This window comes from Anser anser, assembly GCF_964211835.1.
Source record: "Anser anser genome assembly, chromosome: 27".
Taxonomy (NCBI): Eukaryota; Metazoa; Chordata; class Aves; order Anseriformes; family Anatidae; genus Anser; species Anser anser.
This window is the reverse complement of record NC_139748.1, coordinates 1886210-1910741: the sequence shown is the minus strand read 5'-3', so window position 1 is coordinate 1910741 and position 24532 is coordinate 1886210. Positions and strand designations below refer to the sequence as shown.

At 47.2% G+C, this 24532-nt stretch overlaps 1 protein-coding gene across 15 annotated transcripts in view; it reads left to right on the top strand.

Moving 5' to 3' along the window:
• The window catches only part of LOC310887026 (uncharacterized protein), a 190002-nt gene that overhangs the window by 123298 nt on the left and 42172 nt on the right, over positions 1-24532 (top strand). For 5 of the 15 annotated variants that reach the window (XM_083812433.1, XM_083812428.1, XM_083812430.1 and 2 more), the window contains exons 2-4: positions 1077-1144; positions 1497-1679; positions 13893-13977. In XM_083812433.1, the coding sequence (XP_083668559.1) occupies positions 1077-1144; positions 1497-1679; positions 13893-13977 (336 nt within the window). Of the gene's footprint in view, positions 1-1076; positions 1145-1496; positions 1680-10767; positions 11806-13892; positions 13978-15144; positions 17637-21759; positions 22947-24532 lie in introns of those variants that run through there. The other 10 variants (XM_083812431.1, XM_083812429.1, XM_083812434.1 and 7 more) reach the window with 9 other exon arrangements.

Below are 24532 nucleotides of genomic sequence, written 5' to 3'. Positions count from 1 at the left end.
GCTTGGAAGATAAACACGAGTGCTGAGCGTGCTGCTCACAAAAACAAGGGTGCTCTGCTGGCCCGCGACCTTGCAGCGCACCAAAACGATAAATCACGGCACGTTGCCAGCAGCCTGCTTTCACGAGAGCTGATGCTATCAGCGCGGGATGCCGTGTCCGTGGCAGCCCCGACCTGAGGCAGGTGCCGGCAGCCAGGCGGGGGTGCAGGATCGGGCCCCGAGCAGCCCCGTGGGGTTTTCTCTGCAGATGAGCAGGACAAAGCCACGTTATTCCAGTCTTGGCTTGGTTGCAATGGGAGCTGCCGAAGGCAATTCCTCACCGGCAGAAGGGCCTGTCCCTGAGCCAGCGCGGTGACACCGCTTCCAGTGTTTGAACCCGGCCCCCCCAGTGGCCGGGCTGGCACCCAGGTTCGCACCCATACACTCCAATCGTTCCCTAGGCTCGCTATCAAATCGCTGGTGTAACCGGGGTTTAAAAGGCAATTTGCTCATCGTTCCACTGGAACTAAAGCTACATTGTGTGCGCTGTGCAGTAATGCCACAGCTGTGCGCCAGGTTAGCCTGAAACATGACAGTGAATAAAATGAAATATGAGCTTTATTGATCTTGTCTGCACCGCATTATTATTCACACAGAGTGCAATTCACCCTTAGGCACAGGACAAACATTAGAGTTGGGCAAAACATTTCAAATGAATGTTTTATTTGTTGGAAAAAAAAATATGTGGTTTTGAGTCAGCTGAAAGCACTTGTGAATTCATGTTGCATTTGTCAAAGTGTTTCAGCGTTTTAAAGAAAACAAAATGTTTTTCAGGAAGTCAAAACATTTACTATTGATGTTTATTAAATGTAACATTTACATTTTTTTAAGATCTGAAATAATACTTCTATTGAAATATTACTGAGATTTACTTTAAAATGATGCTAACACCTGAAAAATGAACCCATATTTTGCTTAGATCATAGATCAATGATATTTAAAAATTGGAAATAAATTTTGGGGGATATTCAGTTTTCAGAGAAGACACATTTTTCAGGTTGATTCAAAATGTTTTCCCCGCTCTTCCCCTGCGGCAGCTCCATCTCCACCGACCGCTGTGTCCTGTGGGACTTCACCTGCTGGGGCTGGAGTGCAGCAAACCCAGGTACGTGAGCCGGGAGGATGCAGTGCAAACACAGACCCCAAAAAAGAAAAAGGTAAAAAAAAAAAAAAAAAAACCAAAAACAGATGACGTAATCCTAAAGGAAAGAAACAGAGAAGTGTGGAGATAAACCAAGACAGCTAGGGATTTATTCTACCAAATCTATCACATTTGTCTGGGATCTGCTGAATAGGAGTCTAATCAGCTGTTAGAGGAGGTGCTGGAAAAATAATCTCTGTCATCTACTTTGTTCATTTTTTCCTGTCAACCATATATGGCCTCCATGTCAAAACATCATTTTACCATTATTGTCTATTTCCAGAATGTCTTTTATTATCCTGATCTCATTTTGCAGCCCAGAAGCTGTTGCGGGGCTGGCTACGTTCCCTCAGACTTGTGAGAGACTGCAGCAAGAGGCACAGCCTTCCTCCCGCTGCTCACTCGTGCAAACCAAGGCACTCCACCAAGATGCTGGAAAACTCCACATCGGCCTGGCATCCTCTGCGGCTGGACACTGTCCCACGTGCACAGAACAAAGGTAATGCTGTAAAAAAAAAAATACAAATAATGAATCACAAGTAAGGAAGATATCATGAGATGAGTTTGTGGTAGTAATTACAGAAGTGTGTACGTTTTTTAGTAAAAGAATGAAATTTCTGGGTGGAGTTCCAGCACAACTTGAGAACGTTTCACACCCAAGAGGTGTTTCCTCCTTCTCCTTACTGCGGTGATGGAGCAGGAGCACTTGTGGCGTGGCCAGGCGATGCCCTGCAGCAGAGCTGTGCCTGCAGCTGAGCCAGCCCCCCTCCTGCAGCGTCGGTGCCCGTTTAAGCTGTGAGAATGAAAACAGGCTAAGCCAAACAGAAGGGGAGGGGAATGCTTGGAGGATATTCTCACTTAAAAATCTTTTCAAAATGTTAGTGGAAAGCCTGGTTAATGTGCCTCTGCTTTGCTATATGTATGCTTATTTAGGTTTTAATCTATCAAAGAGATGCAATTCTTAGGTTCAGGCCAGCTAATTCTCTGCCCTGGAATTTACACATCATAATAATAAATAAAACCCACCAAAAAACAACATTTAAACCCTTGGGAAATGATTTGATCTACTTCAATTGCTGAATAATTAAAGGTGACCCTTGTCAAAGACATGGTGTATGCTATATATCATTGGATTACCTGTCTGGTTGGCAGCATTTTGCAGGCATTTTAGAGCTCTTATTATATGTTGTTTTTCATTTAGATGCAATTTCTTTTGTAATGAGGCAGAACTTATTTTCCAGCCCCTACAGGTGGCTTTGTCAGCTCTCCAAATTGTGCATGAAGAGGCAGGTTCCCAATTGATCTCTCAATTACAGCTTTGTTGATATTGGATAAATGAGGGTTCACCTGGTTTGGACACAGCCTTGTCTGTTCATGAGCCAAGGCTTTCAAGTGAAAAGCAACACATTAAAAAAAAAAATAGTCTCCTTGGTGTTGCTTTTTTCCCTTGATTGCACAGGGCCAAGCACGTGGACTGTTGATTTGTGACTGAAGCCATTAATAAATGAACGCAAAAGCAAAGATTGAGGCATATATCTAGAGCAAATCATGTCACAAGTTAGCACACCAGTAATCAGACATTACGTAGCTTATCAGCAAGAAGGAGTAAAACTGAAAAAAGCCAAAGTCAGGTCCCTAAAGTTGTTGGGACACCTTTCTCTGCCCCCTTCCTGCACTGGATGCTGGTGCATTAAAGCTTTTAGATGTTGATGGGCACTTCCCTCATGCATGGCGAGGTTGTTCCAGGGGTGCGAAGCCTCGCGGTTCCTCTTGGAGCTGACCGAGCCCTGCGCGGTGCCGCAGGGGCAGGCTCTGCGGGATCTTTCCTGGGGCGGCAAAACCTGAAGTGCAAACGGGGCACGGAGCTCCTGGCAGGCTGTCCCTGGGGGCTCGCTACCCCGGCAGCAGGAAGAGGGAGAAGCAGTGTTTCCAGAACAGATGAGCGGCCGGTTCACACAGTACCGTGATCTGTTTTAAGCAGGTAATTAACTCAAGCTCATTGACCACAGCCCAAAAGCCTAATGGAAGTAGTCTGGAAACTGCTCAAAAAATTATTTCCTGCTAAATCAAAAGCTAGCTCTTGCTGAGATGAAAGAGAGGTTAATTTACAAAGATGGTCAGAAAGTTTAATAGCAATTTAATTTTTTTGAAATATGTATGTGTTACTATAGCCTGACATTGTGGAGGAAATTGCAACAGTCCTGGAATAGACCTGCTGTCTAATTTTACTCTATCGGGTGTATGGTTGGGTTTTATGTGCAACAATTCATTTGATGGCAGACTCCAAGTATTAGATTTACAGTAAAAATCAATGTGAGGTTACAGGCACAGCCGGAATTTATGTCAGTTTGACACCGCATGCGTCTGCCTCCGCCACCACCAGCGCCCGGGTGGGAGCCCCTCGGGTGGGTGGGCGGGCTGGGGCTGGGGGCTGCTGCCCCTCGCAGCCCCCTTAACCCATCCAGGCCAGCAGCAAACGCCCCGTTTGCTTGCAAAACTGCCACCTGCGGCCGTGGCTTCCTGCTGCCCCCACAGATTCTCCACCTCCTCCAAGAAACAGCGGCTGCCAGGCGGCAGCACGGGGCTGCTCCAACCCTCGGCCATCCTCACGGAGAAGTTCTCCTGTCCGAGAAGTGCTCTGGCTGTCGTTGGTGGGAGCTCTGCCCCTGTGCGAGCTGCTCTGGAGGTGGTCACCTCTTCCACGCCGATGTGAGCACGTGCCCACAGAAATTAAATGTCTGTGAGTAATCATGTGGAAAGTACGGGAACAGACCGGGTGAGTTCATCACTGTCTTTCAGATAAGATCTCCCTCTTCTTTGGTACAGCACAACGAGCAACAGTTCCTTAATTTGTCACGCCATTCCTCTGTATTAAAAATCTTTAGTGTTAATTTCACTGCTTCACATAAAGGCTGTGCTTATTACTGTTCTTGGGTTGAGTTACTGGGGCTCTGTAAAGCAATTGTTTCAAAGGACAATTACTTCTGTACCACATCTGTGCAGCTGCCATTGCTCCCAGTGACAACGAATAACTGCAAGAGTTTTTGGAGGTACGCTGCTTAACGTCAAAATGTGTGAATTAGCTTATTACACGATAAAGCCAATGGAATGGCATACCAATTAATAACATTATGAGCTTTCCTAGGGAGCTGTAACCTCTTTGGTATACATGAATTCAGTAATAACTGTAATTATTACGAAGTTAAAATAAAACATGATCTCTCACTCTGCCAATTCAAGGGCACTAAGTGTGAAAAGCAGCCGTTCCCCTGACTGCTCGCTGCTCGCTCCAAGTGCTCCTCGGCTCAGAGGGAGGCCGCAGCAGGACGAGCAGCGCCGCCCCCTCCCCAGCCCTGGGTGATGCACCCCTGGTCCCCCGAGACCCCCAGCCCAGGGGGCTCCTCGTGGCCCCGTGCAGGCATGGTCCTGGCTGGTTCCGCAGCCCAGGCACAGTTTGGGAAGCCAGGCCCCTGCAGCCCCCGGGCAGAGCAGCCTCCTGTCTGCCTCAGGAGGCCAGCAGGAAAGCAGTGGTGTCGCTCGGGCAAATGCGCTCGTGTTGGGCGTTTGTGGCTCTCTTGGCAGATGCCACAACTGTGTCCCTCTTCTGCTCCCTCTCCAGCTTTGTTCAGCACAACCTCCTGGGTGCGCCCCCAGCACCCGGCCGTGCCCGCGAGCACTTACTGCAGCTTCGCCTCCCCTCGATTTATTGCCTCTTTGAAATATCTCCACTGCGTCCATTTACTTTTTAATGCAGCAGATGAAAAAACACTCTGTCAAGAGTTTCTTGTGATGCTCTGCCAATTACATCATTGCACTGATGCAGGATCAGAGCCCAGCAGAACCCAGGCATCGTTCTGTGGGATCTGTCTACCTTGGGGTGATGAGCGCGAGCTCTTTCATGCATGTCTTCAGATGTCACTGCAACGCGCTGTTTGGATCTTCCCGAGCAGAATGAGCTGAAATAAACTTGATAATCAAACGCGTCTTGATGTTCACCTGCTACTACTCAGACTGGAGGAAAAAATAGACTTTCTTATTCAAATGAATTGCGGGTCCCATTCGGTCTGCCCAGGCGCCGACAGATGCTCAGCGCCGTGGTGAGCTCCAGTGAGCAGTACTGCACCTCTGGGCTCCCCGCTCCAGCTCTGCAGGTCAAGCAGTCAACGCTCCTCTCTTCTAGTTTGAAATGCTGAGCACAAACATTTGATTCATCAAATCTGTTTAATTTTAAGCTTAAAATAGCAGTTTAAAATCCTCAATCATATATAATTAGTCCTGCATTTATTTTTCAACAGATGTTCTTTCCCTGACGCTTCTGAATAGGAGAGTTTTGAATAGTGTCTCTGTCTGCACGAGCCGGGGAGAGGGAGGGGAGCTGGAGGGCTTCAGCTTTCCCATGGGAATGCTCTGTGAATGCACGGTGGCGATTCCCCACAGCACCTTCCCTCAGCCCCTGCAGACGTGTTGCCTTCCCCATGGGCAGGGGCTGAATTCCCCGGGGAGTTCCCACCTGGGATGTTTAGAGGTGTAAGAGGCTTGTAGGAGGAAATCCACTTTTCCTACAGGGGGGCACTTCAGGAATTAAGATTACCACAAGATGATGGACCTGCAAAATTTCCCATTGAATGTCAGACTAATAGGGATTACAGGAAATATGCAGCTGGCTAGTATATTTATCAAAAGAGGAAAAAATTAAATTCTTCCTCCCACCATCAAGCCTGATTGTAAATTAGGTAAATCTGTTTTCCTTTAAAAGCATAAGAAGTATATATCAGACTTCCAGAATCTATATCCCTGAGGACTCCTGAAATTTATGGTATTAATCTTGGCTACAGGAGCAGCACAGATCTCCTATGCTAATTATTGTGCATTTTATTTGCTGTTTATATCTGGACCGCTCAGCCACAGAAGCCCATTAGATAAGACAAAAAGCTGACAGGCGAGCTGAGGAGTTTGCTGTAATTCAGGTTTGGATGATCTGGAGGAAACATCGGGAGGCACTCCAGCCAGAGTCTGAGAAGCAGGCAAGAGGGGCTTGGAAGTCCTAAAGCCCTCTGCACTGGACGTCACTGCTTTCTGCTGCTTGGCAAGCAGGAAACAGGAGCCCCACAAACCTGTTGTCGTTTTCCCCTCTTCACTTTAATTGTGGATTTTCCTGAATGAATTAGTGGCTGCCAGCACATACTGTCACAGCAGAATGGCAGAACAAAAACAGTTCTGAGCCTGGACTTGTAATTTGCCTGCAAAAATAAAGATGCAGTTAAAAAGAGTTGTGACATTTCCTTCGCCTTCAAAGAGGCTGCCAACATTTTTAGGCTTTTGTTTCATCTTTCCCTTTCCTAGGTGTTAAATTATTCCTCATTTTCATATCGTACGTTTGCATTAAGATGGCGACTGCAAAGGATTAAGTACATCTGCATGTTTAAAAACTTCCTGAGGTCTCAGACCCCCCTTCAGAGGGCAGTGGTCTGCGCTAGCAGCTCTGCTGCAGCTGGGGAAAGGAGTAACTGCGGAGCGGCTTTCCCGTCCTCTTGAGTCCTGCCTCCAGCTCCCCCCGGTCAGCTGCTGCAGGGCTTCCAGCACTTGCAGGCTGGCACCCCCTGGTTCAATTTTAGCTCTCTGTAATTATCTACGTACATCCCTCTTGTATCTCTTGCTCCCTACATGCATCTGACTTGAAGCTACGCTGACTTAAACCAGCTGAAGCTGTGACCTGGGGAGGTTTGCAGTTGAGTGCAGATCTGTTTTTCCAGAGCTCTGAGAAAAGAAGTCTCTTTCCAAAAAACCTGCAGTTTGTTCCTAATTCCGGTGCAATCATACTACAGTGAGGTGTGTTTGTTACATTTATCTGTGCTGCACAGCTCTTTTATAATGAAGAGTTGGATTTCAGCAAAAGCAGACAGACATTTTATGCAGAAGCCTTGCCACCAAGGTCTGAAATGTTTAAAGCTGATTGCTTAGTAATGGTTCTGGCAAAAATAATAGAGGGCTGAATGTACGAAACACCAGCGTGAGCCTGCCTTGATTCTACCGCCCATGAATGTTTTAACCTCATTTATCCTCTAGGTACTTACAGAACCATTTTGCATTTGTGCACTTAAAGGATTAAATAAAATAAATGGAGATGATTATTGCTGCCCAGCAAAGCTAATGTTCAAAGACATGGTGTTTTGTTGCAACTGAAATTGTGTTTGTGCTGTTTCCATACTCCGCAAGCTTTCCAAAAAGGGGATGATGAATCATACAATCTCCAGCTCTCTACTACTAATGAGAAACCTCTTAGCAGCATGCTCTTTACGGTCCCCTCTCCAGTAATGCCTAGTATGCTGCTGCTCTTCTTCTTCAATGTCAAAGTGAGATGGGAACCACATGACAGGCACGCAGCATTGATGTACAGTGTGCAATTGGTTCCAGCGCTCTTCGGATGCATGATGTATGTAATACGTCAGGAACCTGTTATTCTTATAGGTATTGTTCACTTTGGCAATGAATGGAAATATTAGTTTCACGTGAATAGCTACAAAGCAATGATTTCTGATAGTGAAACGATCAATTTTAGAGGCTAAGCCTCTGAAATTTAAACTTGGTTCAACTCTGAAGTTTTGAAATCTGAAAGTTGATGGTTCACTTTCTCTTTCCCTGCTTTCTCCATCCAAGCGACTCACCCTATTGCTCTGTAAGGGAAGAATTAAATGAACTAGTTTCATTGCTGAGCCTTGAACCTAGCAGGTAAAGCCCTTCCCGTCAGCGGTATTGCAGAGCCCGTGCTGAAGAGCTGCCCTGCGTGGAGAGGAGCATCGTGTCAGGCTGGCAGTCTGTGTCACCTCAGTTTTTGGGGCAGTCGGTGTTTGCTCATCCCTGGGCACGGAGCAGCCCCTTCTGTGCTGGCTCCGGGCGTGGTGCGTGGACGCGTGGTGCCGGAGAAGCGTGGGCTGGGAGCGACGTGGGCAGGGGCGCGCTGCCATGGGAGCCCGTGCCAGTGCTACTCGAAGCAGAAAAATGAAATCTGCTCCTAGCAGTCTGGGCTGCTTTCGTGCTTCCTCAGGGTCGGACGCCTCCGTTACTATTGTGCCGGTGTGATTCAGTTTCCTAAATGGAATAGAGAGACAAGAGACATGCTTGTCAAACCCTTTCTAGTACTGCTTTTCCATCTGCTGTCTCGGATGCTTAAGATTTGCAGTGCGAGCCCTCTCTTGGGTGTAGCTAATGCATCTAGATCCCTTTGCTGTATTAATGGCATTATTTTCCTCCGGCTGTGAAGTACTCGGGGCTTATATTGTGACAAGATTCAAGCACTCAGTTGTCAGACTGAGGTGCTGGATGTCTGTTTTCAAAAGGCTGGTTTGCAGCCGCATGGGAAAGGAAGAAAAAAAGAAAACCAGAAGAAATGTTTAAAGGCAAGAGAGGCCCATCATGCAGCAGCACCTTCAAGCTCTCTTCCCTGCAGAAAGCTTTTCAGGGGAGCTGGGGCTCTCAGGACCTACCTGCCAGGCTCTTGTTCCAACCCAGCTGGCAGGAGAAGCCGTGCTCCAAGCGCACCCCGTGAGCAAGTCCTGGAAACCTCCAGGGCCCCATCCCACCGGCACCGGCTGCTTGTGTCCATGGTGTGCAGACCCCTGCCCTTGGGGGCTGCCCCCGTGCCTCCCCACTGCCGGCCTGCGCTGCGGCAGAGCGAGCATCCTCCTCGCCGTGCCCCGGCGTGGTCTCTGCTCGCCCCTCAGCATCTCAGGGCAACAATTCCCATTGGTAACTGCTCTGGTTTACTGCAAAAAAAACCACGTTAGAGTTACGAGGAGTTCATAGAAGCACCTTTTGCTTTGTCTTTTTGAATATATTTTTTGATACTGATCTGTTTTTCTCAGGTGGCTTTCTGAATGCTGTGAAATAAAAGGTAGTTTTCCTCCGTGAAATAACACCATACGCTTAGCTAGGGGCACTATCTCTATGGCAGCAGCAAACATATAGGAACATATATTTTTGTCTTTTCTCTGGGGCATCCAGGTATCAGCCATTGCTGGAGGCAGGATGGTAAACAAGTGGGAGAAAAGCGAGCCCTCAGCTCTTTCCTGTTGCAGCCCGTGTATGTCACTAAAGAGGACAACAAATGTTGTATTTTCAAAACTAGAGAGTCGTCATTATTTTGGCAACACTTATTAAGTGAATTGTTTGGAGCTGTGCTTTGTAAATAATGCAAAACCGTAACATAAAGTGAGAATCTGTGTGTGCTGCAGAGTACGTGATAGACAGTTGTCACAGTAACTGCTCGTTTTTTCCTGTATCTGGTTATTCTGCTAGAAGCAAAGACAAAAAGGAGGATGCGTAGGTCCACCTGAAGGCTGGCAGCAGGGTCCCACACAGGTACATGTCTGTGCTGCTCAGCGCAGCAGCAGGCTCTGGTGCTGCAGGACCTGCCCTGCGGGGCACCTGGTTTGTGTGCTGAAGGGAGGTCAACAGAGAAAATGCCTCTTTTCTGTGTATTTTAAATTACCAATAAAACTCTGTGTTGTTAAGTTGGCTCTAACAGTGCAAAAGTAATTTTAAGTGAAAATCTTCATCCTGCCAATTTTAATTTGTGCATATGTCCTGTAGTGCCATTGACACAATTGGAAACCTATACCTCGGGGGTGCCTGAAGAAGCCATCATTTTTAATATTCAGACTTTTTAAATGGAGGAAATGGTTAAAGATGCATGTATTTATGACTTTCATTCTCTGTCCATTCCCTTTGTCTTTTATAAACAAGATTTATTTGGCAATTGGTAGCAAGAAGCTTGAGTCTCAAATGCAATTAAGAACCTTGAATCAGCATTTGTTCTGCACTGGGGATTCAAGTAGTGAGAATTTTTCTGCTTGGCCTCCTACAGGACAGCACCCCTGGGGCTCTCTTTTTTTATCCAGTGGGCTGCTCACAAAAAGCCGTCTGGATCTTGCCACCCTGTGCGAGCAGCAGGGCAGCAGCCGCTGTGCCGATGAGGTACCGAGGGGCGCTGGGGAGGGCAGTTCCCGGCCACCCAAAGGAGGCACCGGCCTCCCTCGGTGCTTCCCTGGCACATGCCAAGGCCAGGGTTAAGCTGGGGGATGAGGATGGACGCAGGCACCGCATGTGGCTGGGGCTGGCCCTGGGGCGCTGGGTTCAGCCTGGGCCTGCTGAGTGCATGTGCACTGGGACCGGGACGGGCTTGGCTGCACTGTGGAGTAGCGCTTGGTTACATACAAACAAGCACGTGGGCTGGAGAAGAGAACATCAATGCCATGCTTGCCCTGGGCCCAGCCAGAGCTTTCTGTTGATTCCAAAAGTCTCCATGAGACTCGTATTAATGCCATGATTGACAAGATCCTTGAGCATAATTACACATATTAAAACCACTCTGAATTCTGCCCAACAGCAATTTAGGAGAGAAACTCGATTTATTAATTTAACTGTGATTTCTTGTCTGTTATTATAATGAGCCAGAAAGACTGAAAACCTGCTAATTAAAACTCATAACACTTCAGAGCAATGCAGAGCAGCAACAAACTTACACAGTGCAAGGCAAATACTAAATAAGCCTTCCCAAAAAGAAAAAAAATTTTAAAAGTGCCATTGCCCCTGGAAAGCACGACTGTCCTTAGGCTTTTCCAAAGAGAAAATACGGAAAAAATTATTACATGCATATTACATTTGCTATATTGAAGTCTTGTCCTTGCAGTCATGGCAAAGCCCTAACAATGGGATGCTGGCTGCAATTTTCCTTTGTTTTCATTGGCAAAACACAAAGTGAGGAGCTTGAGGAGGGTGTAAATGCCAAGATATCAAATGGCAGCAGTCTACCTTGGCAGGAACAAATTCATGTGTGAGGAGAAAGCAGAGAATTAGGCCTTTTGTGTGTATTTTCACTCAGTCTTCCACTCAGCCTTGAAATGTTGCTTCTGCTACTGTTGAAGCAAGGAACTAACAGATTCCCGCGCTGGGACTTTATGACAAAACATTTCATTTAATCCACAGCAATACCTTGAGAAGTGGCACACGTGGAAATCTGCATGCGTCACACCCCTGCAAAGGCAGCTGCTTGCATTGTTTATGCCAGGGCTGATGCCATTTGAAATACCAGAGGACTGGTTAGAGCGAAGCCGTGCCTGAGCAGAAGGCCTCATTTTCAATTAGCCAGGCCCTGTGCTAAGCACTGTTAACCAATATTGTCAAAGGCTAAGTGCTTGTTCCGTGATTTGTTATGGTTTTCCCACTGTTGACATTTCTCTTTTCTTTATTTTAAGCGAGCATGAGGAAGGCTGGGGATGCCAGGAGGACACGAGGGCTTCCCCAGCCCGGGCGAGGGGCTGCACGTGGGCAGCAGGCCCTCAGCGCCATGGGGCTGCTGCCGGCTGTCTCTGAGGGAACAACCCCCACGGGGGCACACCTGTACCCCTGCCTTTTGGGGGGTACAAGTGCTCCCCAGGGCCTGACAGGCTGGGCTGCCCCAGCAGCACGCACCTGCAGGCCCTCAGGTGATGGCCGCCTGCTGTCCCACCTCACCCACGCGCTGATAAGGGCAAGGTGTGGGGCTGGGGGGGCCTTTTTGGGGCTGTGGTGGGGCAGCTGAGGTGCTTGAGGCATGTGGATGGGCTCTGCTTTCATGGTTGTTTGAGGTACTTTCAAACTTTTGACAAGAAGAGGCCTTTTATATTTTCATTTCTTATCTTGAAAGATGGGCAATGCATCCTTTAAGCATTTCTTTGCCTCACGGTTAAAGCTTGCAGGAAGGTGTTAGTTTTAACATTAAGCAGGTTGAAAGGAAGAGAGTTTTCCTGCTGGGGGCTGGGCCTGCCTGGCTACGCTGTGCCTTTGGGAGACTAAAAATAAGAGAAAATCTCCAGCTTTTTGCTGGGACAGAATGGGGTGGCTAAAGTGCAGGAGATGATACGTGGGTCTCGGTGGAGGCTTGCCTCCCAAGAGACTGTCAGGCTTAATTCATCCAGCTATAGCATACCTATAAAGCTTAATGTTTCTATCCATAATGTGCTGGTTCAGGCTAAGCATATCTATCTTCCATGGAAAATACATAGAAAGGTTTAAAAAAAAAAAAAAGGAAAAGAAAGCTAAATCACATTACAGTTGATAGCTAACAAGCTGCAGGCTGCAGCTGGGCTGCAGCAGCCAGGGCTTTGCTGCGGGAAGGGCTCTGTCGTGGATGTGGCCCCCTCTGGCAGGTCCCTCAGCAGGTCTCCGGGTACAGATCTTGGGGGGGTGGAACAGTGCTCCTCAAAGCGTTTGCCAGTTTTGTGTTCTACATCCATAATGGCTCATGTCTGGAAATGCTTTTCTTCCTGTCTGATTGCATCACAAGGTTGGTGCACAAAAGGCTTAAACAAAGCACTGATTTCTGAGCAAACGGTGGCTATGGCAGGAGGATGCCAAAAGCTTCTGATTCCTCAGACAGCACCAGGGCATGCTCTGTTCCTCCATCCCTCCCTCCCTGCGAGCTTTCATCTCTGCAGGATTAAATTTTGGTGTAGTGCAAGCAAAAAGCAATAGCATGGCTGTACTGAGAGTGGCTCATGGTGCTGTGAAACGAGCATCTCTTGCCTGGTTTTCTCCCCAGGTTAGCAAGGAAAAAAATCCAAGTCCTTGTGAGTAGCCAGTACTGGGTGTATGAGGAGTTTGTCATTCCTCATCAAATACTGGTTACTTTAAGGAACTAATGTCAGATCAAGATCAAGCACTGCTCAAGTTTAAACTTTTTGCCTTTCCCTGTAATGATTACTGTTCAACTCAATACATTATAGAGGCCTTTGACTTTACTTTGAAAGAGGAATTGCTGGCTGGTGCCAAAGACAGTGACTAAAATGAAAAATCTTTGATATAACTCAGTATCGCAACTTCTTTTTTTGGTATATTAACATAATCTCTGTGCTGAAATTAATCTGTGGTGTGGCTGCAGTGTGTTGAAGATTATATGTATTAGCATTCAAGATGATGATTGCCTTTTTTTTTTTTTTAAGCAGTAGCAATTCTTATTTTTTAAGCAGCTCCTATTTTAGGAGTATAACTATTTTGCCCTACAGATTATCCTCAGGAAAAGTTCAGGAGATACTTTATTTTGGGGCACTGAATTGACCTGTTTGGACAAGAGCAGCTGCAGCCTTGCTGTGCTGGGTGCTGTGTGTGAGGTCCCAGCTGGCCTGGGCTCCATCCTTTTGTGCTGCTGAGAGCTGTGCCCTGCCAGTGCCGCTGCCTTGCAGGCACAGGTGGCAGCATCTTTTCAAATCTGAAATGTGGAGTTGGAAGCCTAGGCCTTCCTAAATGGCAAATGATATAATTTACCCCCTGGGACAGAGGGATCTTCTTGTAGTGCTTCACACTGCTTCTTGCTTTGGAGCAGTGCTGCAATTTAAATGATAATTGACTAACCTTTCTTCCAATGTCATTAAAGCATTATGCTTGCTCAGGTATAGATGTTGAAGCAGTTACATTAAATGCCTTTCCTGAGGAGGCGCAGGTGGCTGAGGGGCTCAGAGGAATCGGTGCCAGCCATGGGTGAAGCGGTGTCCTGTGTGTCCCCTGCTGCGCAGGGAGGGGAGATGCCACGCGTGCCCTCTGGGTGGGAGCTGGGTGGCTGGTGGCTGGCATCTGGCTCCCAGCACTTGCGTGTCGAGAAAGAAAAAAGGTATTCTGCTTGGAGAGGTGCGTGGCCAGGACAACTACAGGGTTCTGACCATCTTTTCCTTTGCTGCAGCCCTGGATGCAACGAGACTCACAACTCCAAGTCGGGAGTGCGACACAGCAGCTGCTCCGGTCAGAGATGGCTCCGGCTCCTTCAGGTAATGGCAGTGTGTTGGGTGAGGACGTGTGTGCTCCTGGGGCCTCAAGGCAGCTAATTAAACACGAGCTCCCTTGTGTAGTGCCATAGTCGGAGCAGGTTGAGCTCAGGGCTAGTGGCTGTGGGAGCACCCAGGGAGCGCTGGGGTTAGATGCCAGCCTAGCCTACAGGAGAACATCCCGTGTAACTTCCCAGTGGCTGCAAAATTTCTTGAAATGTGTTTTTAATGAAGATAGTGAAGTAGGCATGTTCTGGCCCAATTTGCTGGTGTGCTCTTGCTGTATTGCATTGACAGAAAGAATAAAACTGAGCCTAGCCCATGTGGTAATACTTGACATCTCTACGGGTGTGGAAAAAGTCTTTCCTCTGTATGCCTGCCCAGCTTTATTCTTGCAGCTGTGTGTGTGTCTCACGCTGTGGTTTAGTGACCAACACGGATCTGAAGCACTTTAGGGCCTTCAGTCCCCCGGCATAGCACTGGAATCTTTCAGGCTTCCTTTCTTAGAGGTGCTCCCCACGAAGTCATCCCAGCTGTTAACACCGTGTGTCTTGGCAGGGGCTTGTTTCTGACCTGTGCCTGTGTGATGCGGGTGGCTCAGGGTCTGCGTGTGGGCAGGTGCGTGGTGGCACTGTGCCCTTTACATGGCTTTCAGCTGGAAAAACATCAACATAATTGGCTTTGTGAAGAAAATTCTTATGGAGCAACCATCCTGCACTGTACTTTTTTTTTTTTTTCCCCCTCTATAAGATCATTTGAGTCAGGAGTATTCAGCTAGTTACAGAGGTCCTCAGATTTTATTTTGCGGAGAGAAATTACATTACCAGGAGCAAAAATATCTGCTTTACATCAGCTGTTAGAACAAGTTTCATTTTTTGCCTTTTGTTTGTCTCTGGCTAGCAAAGTCTATATTCAAGGGACGGTGTCTTCCAATGGTTTCCTTAAAAGAGAAAGTAACCAACAAATGATGATATTGGTAAAAATACATACCTTTATTTAAAATATTTCCTTTCTAAACATAAAATGTCCGTTCTATGTCTAATATACAGTTCATTAAACTAGAAACAACTATATAATTAGGCAACAACAACAATTCATTAGTCTTAATGGGATTTAATAAAGTTGCTAAGCAAGGATTCTTCAGAGAATTAATTACAATATACTAATCAGGAAAAAAATCCAGTTCATCAGATATTTCTCCGGTGCAACAGCTATGAAACACCAACAGTTCTCGGAACATCCCCCAGCACCAGTGTGACTCCTCGCTGGACCGTAGCAGTGTGGCTGCCAAGGCTGGGCAGTTTACAAGTGGATTTCTCCTCGCTTAGCAAACACTGAATTTCCAAGCAAAAACAACATTATTAATCATTTCACAGCCACAAATGTTTGCAGGGAGGAGCTGGATTAAGGAGGGCCCTGGCTTCTGCGCTGGCTCCCGTTGCTGCTTGGTGGGCATGGGAAGAGCAAAGCGGGTGGCTGGGCTGGCACCCCCCTGCCGTGGGGTAGCCGCTCTCACCCACAGAAAGGTCCCGTTTGTTCGTCCAGCAGAACTGTAAATGGGAACATCTGGCTTTCACAGCCCTTAACAAGAACCATTGTTTCTCATCAGGGACTTTCATGCACGCCTGTTTTTTTCACTTACTGTTACCCATTTTCTTATTAATTAAACAGAAGCTTTCTGCAGGCACTGATTGAATTATTGAGTAACACCTGCCACAATAGGGGGAATAAAAGGGAAAATATGTATTATTTTTAATGTAAATGGCTTCAGTTCAGATGTATTTGATCAAATTTAACTGACAATTAAATTATAAATGAATAAAGTGAAAGGGTCAGTAATATAACAGATGAGTATGTCATATTTAAGCAAGCCATTTTTTTACTGATATGAGAATTGCAAGTGTTAACTATTGCTAGCTGTTAACCGTGAGGAGCAAGGGTTTTTAGAAGACAGTGAAAGAAGACTGGTATCATTTCTGTACTGTACCTGCAGAATTTGAAAAAGCAAGCATTAATTCAGTTGAAGCAGAGCATCTGTTGCTCTGTCACAGCTAACAAGTAAATGGCAGGGAGCATGGTGTGAGCAGGTATCTCTGCATGTTCTGTACCTCCCCCCCATGCAGGTGAATCCTTCGGTTCCTGATGTGCTCTTTGGGCATAATTCAGCATCTTCACAGTCCCATAAACTTCTCTGTTCCTGGAGCCAGTCCCTATTTTTCAGTCTTGGAGAAGTTTCTGAGTGGCCATTTTTAAGTTCAAAAATAATGACACTTTTGGACCAGATTTAACCTTAGGGGGGTGCTTTATCCTGGGTGCACTCAGTGTCTTGCATACAGCGCACAAATCTGTAAATATGCTGTGTAGAAATCCCACCTACCTGGTTCACACCACCTAATTCAAGCCTAGTTTGTTTCTTATGACCTAATATTTGAAGTAGTCCCCGATGCAGTTTCACATGTGCCGTGATAGAGATCTGCCTTTTCCTCCGGCATCTGATGTACGTTTGTAAGAGTTTTTTTAAGAACATGTTGAAATCCATGTTGACATCCCTGACTAAAAGGACAACCCATCTTATCAGTCTGACTCAAGCTCCCTGTCTCAGATGCTTTAAGAAATACAGAACGTGTGCATTTATCGCGAGCTGGCATAAGGCAGCTTCCCGTCTGCTGGCTCTGCCTTTCCCCGTGCGGTGCGGCAGCCCTGCACGGCGGTAAGGTTTGGGGAGTAATTTTGTACTGTAGTTGTATAATGACTTTAGCATCTTTTGTGATATCCTGGACTATTCACTCCCTCAGATAGCACATCCCTTTATCTCCTGTAGTGGGTCTCATTTTTCTGCCTTTTTTTCTTTTTTCTTCCTGATTTTTACCTTTCTGCTGCCATGTCACTGAGCTGAAAAGATTCATAAAGAATTAAGTGCTGGAGAGAATATTTTACAGTGATAGACTTAAGGAGCTCAGTCTGTTTATCTTATCGAAAAAGAGCTTGTAACTTAATTTCAGTGGATAAGTACCTTCACAGGGAGGAAGCACCAGGTACTGAAAGGCTTTTTCTTCAGAGAAAGGCACAAAGACCAAATAGCTTTAAAATGAAGCCAGAAAAATCCAATTAACAAGGTAGAAATTTTGAACTTTGAAGCTCATTAGCTACTGGGAAAGTTTGGCTAACTACTCCCTTCCCTGGATCTTCAGAACCAGACCTCATGACTTTCTGGATGGCCTGGTCTGGCGGCACTTGCCCCGGCCTCATTAGTGCTGAGCGTGCGATCGCCCGTGACCTCCTGGGTGTCCCGTCGGTCTGCCGCTCCCTGCACACTCTGGGTGGAAGGCAGCCCAGCTTTCTTCCTGGGGTGTTTCACTTGGAGTGGTGTGCAGGGGCTGAAACGGCGGTGGAGCGTTGGGCACCTGCCCTGACACACGATGTTGTCTGGAGAGCCCGAAGAGAAGCAGAAGTGGTTCGCACCAGCGTTGCTTCCCCAGGGCAGTGCTCCGCATCTCGTCCCAGCCAATTCACCCCAGGCTGGGATTTATTTTGTATGCTGCAGAGCGTAGCACAGGCTTTAAATTACTGATGGCATAGGAGAGAATGAGACAGCAAGCCCCAGCAACACATTCGCATCACCAGACAGTGATGTTTGAGGATGCGGTTGCAAGCATCCCACGATAAGCTTTACATTTTTAAAGGTTACTGACTCAGCCTTGGCAAGCTGGGAAAGCAGCTTTAAAGTACATAGAGACACTAATTGGTCATTTGAACTTTGCCTGGAGGGCCCTTTCGGTAGGGACGATAGGCTCGTGCTGACTCAGTGCGGCTGAAGTTGGAGGACAGATTCCATTAATGAACAGCAGATAAGGAGGAGGAAGACCAGTTGTTTTGTACAGGGACTTCCAGTTCATTTGGGCACTGTGGTTCTGTCTCTTCACAAATACAAATGTGGAAGCCTTCCCTGGTTCCTCTGCTCAGTCCTACCCCGGTCTGAGCCCCAGGAGTTTAGCAGGGATGTTTCTTTGCTATCTTTTCCTCTCTGTATTGTAGAGTGGGGTTTATGCAGCAGGAGGAGCAGATAGGGACAGATGTTCAACAGCAGCTTTCTCTTAGCAGTGAATGATTGTAGGTGGGATTTGTGCTCTCACTCTCCCATGATCTCGCGTGAAGCCATTTAGCTATCGAAAGGCTTAGGAGAAATCTGCAAATGCACTACTTGGACGTAGAAATGAATTAAGCCGTCTGCAATTATTTGCTGTCTGAAAAACCACGGTGAATAATAGAAGCTCGGGTGTACAAGAGCTAAAATCAGGCCATTACTCTTCACCTAGAAAACATTTTAAATGTTTTGTGCAGTTATTTGCAAGTGATAGTGTATGATTTTTGCAACAGCTAACCTACAGTAACGGGGATTTGCCAAGTATTTATCAATTGGAGCCAGAGCAGGAGGTTGCTATGGCGATGGGAAGTAGCTGTGCAATATTTTTCTTCTGCAAATATATTGTTGCAAAACACAAATGGGGAAAGAAAAAGAGCCACATCTTTGAAGAAACGTGTTCAGCTTTAGGTGGTCACAAACGGCAAAAACAATTTTATTGGATTGTGGGGGGGCTGGCTGTGCCCCATCAGGCACGAGCCCCGGAGCTGGGGCTCTGCAGGGCACGCTTGGACTGGGAGGGGCAGCTGGGATGCTGCAGCCCCCAGTGAAGTTACCGGGCTAGGAGGAAAAGCAGGAGACTGGGCTGTGACTGAAGGTCTATGTTAATCCAAGGTCACCAGAACCATTTCTGTGGCTGCTGCTTATCATTTAATGAAGATAAAAAAGAGCAATTAAATTTACTCTGGCAATTTGGCACATTAGCATTAATCTTCAATGAAATCAGAAGGTGTTTGTGTTTTGTGTAAGCTTGGCTAATGTATCATTTTATTACTAACAAGCAGAAGCCATAATTACTCTTCTATTTGACAGAATTTGTGGATGATTTTATTGACAACTCCCCATGTAATTTATGCATACAAGTCATTTACTTCAGGGAAACTTTAACGCTGAGCTTTCGTTCAACATTGCGCTTTGCTTCCTGCCCAGCCAGTGGCGGGGCTTTGGGCGGCGTCCATGGAAAGTTTCAGTATGCAAACTGGAAGTGATGTGAGGCCCTGGACTTCCAGGATAGATGGTGTGAAGAACAGCAAATAATATTCATTCCGATGCTTTCGCCCCAGGCCCCCACAGGTTGCGGGGCTGGGCCACGCAGTCCTGGGGCTCAGCGGCCCTTGCGCAGGCGGGGGGCTCGATGTGTGTGCGTTTATCAACGTGGTTCTGAGCTGCCCAGGGCCGTGGTGCCCTGCCCTGCGGCTGCCCCATCTGCCGTGTCCTGAATGTGGGATGTGCCCCAGCGCTCATCCCCAAGTGCCAAGGCTTTGGCATGGGAGCTTTGAAGATTTCAGGACTTAATGTTTCTAGAAAAAAAAAACATTTCAGCTTGTTTTTAAATCTGGATGCAGCTGTAAAATCTCAATTTCTGAAAGGCTGGATGCTAATTATTTATAATTTTATAAATTTGACAATTCTAAAAGAGTTTTGGAGAAACAAAACCAGAAATCTTCAATTCCAGAACTGCATTAGAAGGAGCTGTAATGGCTCCTGAGTCTGAGGAAGCGCGATCGGACGCATTGCTGCTGTTGGTTTATTTTCAGTGCTGGTCTGTAAACTTCGAGGCTTTAGCTGGCAAGTGAGAGGGAACAGAGGAACACCAGCAGCAAGGCAGCTCTTCAATATCTGCTTGTGAACAAGGTGCTGAAAGCTTCCAGCAGGGTTCCCAGAGCGATGAACAAGGGAGAGCTCCGTGCTCTCCCTGCAGGAGCGCGCAGCGGTGCGGGGCTGGTGGGGCTCTGCTGGTAACTGTGAGCCCCTGTGGTCATGGGGAAGGACTTCAGGAACTGAAATCGCGTGGACTGAAAGGCCAGAGGGCAAACGGGAGAGAGCAACGCCCTTTGGCCAGCGTGCTGATCACATCAGCACAGATGCTGCAGCCTTTGCAGGTTTGTTTGCGGGGTACAAGGTCTGGTCCTGAGAGCGCCGGGGGCTGTGGCCAGGCAGAGCCTGGGGAGCAAGGTCCAAGTGGACGAAAGCTTGTTGGGCCTTCGTGCACTGCAGCCAACGGCGCGGCTGTGCTGGCAAGGACGGGCCTGCCCTTGCTTTTAGACCTGTGCTTTGTTTTGGTTCTCAAGGACTGGTGTCGTCCTAATGAACCGCACTTGCTGTTTATTTAGCAATGCGAAGAACACTTTATGGCTTTATCATACACAGAGAATAAATTTGTTGTACATTAGGAAGTGGCCCTGACTTACAGCTGGGTTATACTGATGGGTTGTACAGATTGCACCTGGCATTTGCTACTACTTCCAGCACTTAATGACTTAGCTTTAATGCTTTTTTATTTCTTTTCATTAAAAAAAAATCCCATAAGACCTTAGGGTTTATTACAGGGCTGAGATAGGGTATACAAGGCATTTCTAAACTCACAGCAATGCTGTATGTTAAATATTCATAACTGCAGCTACCGTTTGCTGTTGATAAGGACATTGATTTTCTCTGGAAGCATGAGAATTATTTGTGGCATTTATTGTCTGTTGGGTTAATTTTATGTACAAGTTTGGGAGAACACTAAGCATTGAGCATGCTGTTGGGTGTATACCTTTCTACAGTAGCGAAAATAACTACGTTTTGAGCTTCAACTAATGTTTCTGAAGACTGGACTTCCTAACGCAAAGGAAGTTCAGTCAGGAGCAAACCACGACAGCCCATACCAACCAGTGGGGCTGCCTGGGTCACGGAGATTTTTCTTTGGTTTTGCACATACCTATCTCATAGGAAAACCTGTAACAAGATGAAATGCTCCCTTGGAGATACTCCCTTGTGGGACCGTGAACCATCAGAGGAAGGGATTAGTCATGTTGCTAAATGTGCTTCTGACAGATGAGCTCCTGTTGTACCGCAGAGTGCAATGGGAGCCTCCACAAAGCGGGCTGCAGCGGAGCTGCAGGTCCTTGCTCTGAGCCAGCACGCCCAGTATGAGCTGTGCCCATCTGGACCCTGCTTCCAAGCCCTAGCATCTCTGTTTCATCGCTGCTGTTGAAATGAGCCGTTTGAACAGCTGCTGCGGGTGCGGGGAGGAGGAATTCCTGAACGTGCCCCTGGGGGACCAGTGCCTGCCGAGGCAGCCGGCGAGTTTGCTCCCACGCAGCGCCCTGGGTCCACAGCCCCCTGCTTTGTTTCTTTCCAAAGGTTTGCGCTGGAGTTTAAACTGAGTTAAATGGAACTTAAAATTTGAGGGTGAAATAATGGTAATTAGCTGCAGCCTGGCACAGAGCAGTAGCTTGAAGCCTGATCCATTGCCTTCACAAACACCCCTCGCTCCCTGCTGGGCTCCCCAGCCAGGGCTTCCACAGCTTTCTGTTTGTTGCTGGAGCTTTTCCCTGCATAGCAAAAGAACATGTTTCCCTTTCTTTAACCCACCTACATTGACTGTGAATGCAGAAGCTGCTGAGCCTCCATGGTGCAGGGCTGGTAGGGTTGTGTAGGAGTGCCTGTGCAGAGGGTTATTGTTTTAGCATTAATGGGGTTTCTTGAAAATTATGGGGTACTGTACAGTGTTCTCCCTACTGCGATCTTTGCAGATGATCCTAACCCTTTGCTTATACTGTGCTGCAAGATCAGGCCTGATGGAAATACTCTTCCCAAAGCTGTGAGGCTGGCTAAGCACAGTTGTGCTATGTATTTTTTTCCCCTTTCTCTTATAGGAGCTTAGCTGCTTTCTAAGAAGAAAAGCCTCTTTTTCTCAGTAGCAAAGTGCAACGCGGATTTCAATGTGTCCAAAACCAGAATGGACCATTGCATCATGCACTAGCTTGCATCCCCCGATTGCCCAGTGCTGTACGCCGACATCAGCCATCGCACCTTGCTGCTGGGAGCAGCCCATCGGTGCTCAGCCGGCTTTATTTTGCAGCCATGCCCGGGGTGAGCTGTGTGGGACCTCCCGGACAGCACTGCTGCTCCCCCAACACCAGGTCAGCCATGGCACTGCCCTTCCCACCCTGCTTCCTCGTGAAAAGCAGACAGGATTTTGGAAATGTCCAGGGAATATCCACCGAATTATCTACCTTGTTTGGCCCTGATTAGATTTTTAAAATTTGTTTGGGTTGGCAGCCCGAGGCTGTCTGCTGATAGGATGAGTCAGTGCCCAGCATTTGCTGCAGCTGTGGGACTTCACCTTACCTCAACCTCTGGAAAGGTTACAGTGCTTGCACTAAAACATCTGCTCTGGCTTTAGAGGAATTATACTGATAAACTCAGTAAGAAGGGTCAATACGAAAGCTAAAAATCCCTGTTTGAGTGTGCCCAGGCACTGAAAGGTAAAAATCAGGGGTGGTCTGTTCCTGAAAGAAGCACGCGCAGCTTTGCAACGTGGTCTAATATTGTCGAGAAGCACCTACTCTTGCTGCTGTTAGTCTGTTCGAGTGAGACCTGGAAAGGAAATGAGGCCCACAGGGGAGCGAGAGCAAACCACAAGTCACCACGCCGTCTGTGTGCTCGAGCCCGCTAGGTTTTCTAAAGGACCTTGTTCCGTGGACAGCTGATTGCTGCATCAGCTCTGAGTGGTTTTCACCGGGGTGGGCTAGCATAATAACAAGTGTTTGCTGCACGTCGGGGGAGCCCCGTGGGAGTTAATCCTTATAAATAATCTAGACACTGTCAACTTGCATCTTCTCCTCTCTGCTATGGAGAAGGGTAGGGAATGACAGCAAGGAACGAGCCGCTAGCCCATCTGGTCTTGGATCTGGAGGTTAAGAAATAGGAGGCGGCACAGGGAAAACCTTGGCATTTATGCACTGCATTAACACACACAAGAAGGCATCTGTTCACTTAAAGTACATTTGCTTGCTTTTTTATCAGACGTGAGGTAGCTTATACTGCTGCCGAGATCTTTGGCCCCTTCAAGCAGCAGCACTGGCTGTAGAGCCATCTCACGCAGGAAGCCTGGCTGGGAGCTCAGCTTTCCCTGTGGTAGGAGACAAACCGCCTCGAATTTACATTTCTTGGGCTTAATTTCCTTGGTGTGATTTCTCCCCACCAAAGGTGGTTCTTGTTGCCGTACCTCTCTGCTGCTGTCCTTGGCTTAGTGACACGTGCCATTGGCCTCGTCCTCTGCCCCACTTCTTTGTGCTCGTCTGTTCCTCGCCCGTGCCATCCGGAGGGTGACGGTAACCGAGCCGTGCTAGCCCGTGAGGTGTAGCAGCCTTGCGGCACAGTGGGTGTGTTAGCAAGCCATATGGCTGCCCGATGGCCAGTGCGTTTGCTGGGGCTTGTGAAGTGCTCATTTGCAAGTGTGACGCTTCCCTGGGCGCTGCGCTCGGCTGGGGCTCTGTAAGTGTGAACAAACTAACCTCCTTTCCGGGGAGGAAGCGTGTCTTCCCTCACCTGCTATGCATTAATCAGAGCTGTCTCTCCTACATCCTTGCATGGACACGGAAGCTGTGCAAAGCTCAAGCTGTCATGGTGGAAGATAAAAGTGCGATACCCCATGAGTCTGAATTTTTGGCTTACAGAGTGACATGTTGTGTCTAGGTGGAAGACGAGCCTGAGGTTAAAGTTGTTTATTCCTTATTTCTCTTTAAAGCCTCTGACTCTTGCTTTTGAATGTGGGCTTCACAGGTTTCAGATGTTTATTCTGGAAGAAAAAAGGACGAAAGGAGACAGGAAAGTTTGCACAAACAAATCTTGCCATTTTTCAAATGGAAGTTTTTGCTCTCCTTAGAGTTGTCACCAGCTGTTTGTACTCAAATCTCCAAAAATGAGGTGGAGAGAGAAGCAGGATCCCTGACATGACTGCAGCGACTGTTCCTCATGATGCCTGTTGGCACCAGGAGCTTTTCAATTGCTATGTGTATTTTTCCAGCAGGAAAAAAATCTTTCCAATGGGATGAAATCAGCCACCAAGTTTATATTTTCCCTGTCTCTACAATTGTCTTGGTGGCAGTTAGGGGAACGCAATTTCTTGTCTGACATTTCAAGCGCATCTCTCTCCATCACGAAATGAAGATGCAGACTGCCACAGGAGCACTTTGCTCCGTTCTGCAGCTGCAGCTTGAATCCGCTGCACAAAACCAGAGAATCACATTTGATGTGCAACTCCACAGCATCAGGGCAGAGCGAAGGCCTGTGTGGTTTATTCCCCTGCCCTGTAATTGTTTTATTGTCCATTTGTTATGAACACTGCCTGTGTTGGAAAAGGTCACAGGCCTATTTCATTGGAAGGTGAATAAATGGAAAACCATCACTAATTACTTTATGCCAGTGAGCTGAAAACACACAAAAAGATTATTTCTGTTCTCTCGTTGAAATCTGCTCCCAACATTCATGAATGCAAAACTTGGGGAACAAGCTTGCTCTTTTTCCTTCTAAATCCACTCAAATTAAAGGCAATTCCTCCTGGATCACCTTATTAATTTATTAATCCTTCTCTTCAACCGAAAAGGCCAAGTAAACTCTGCCACAAACATCTGTTTCTGCTAA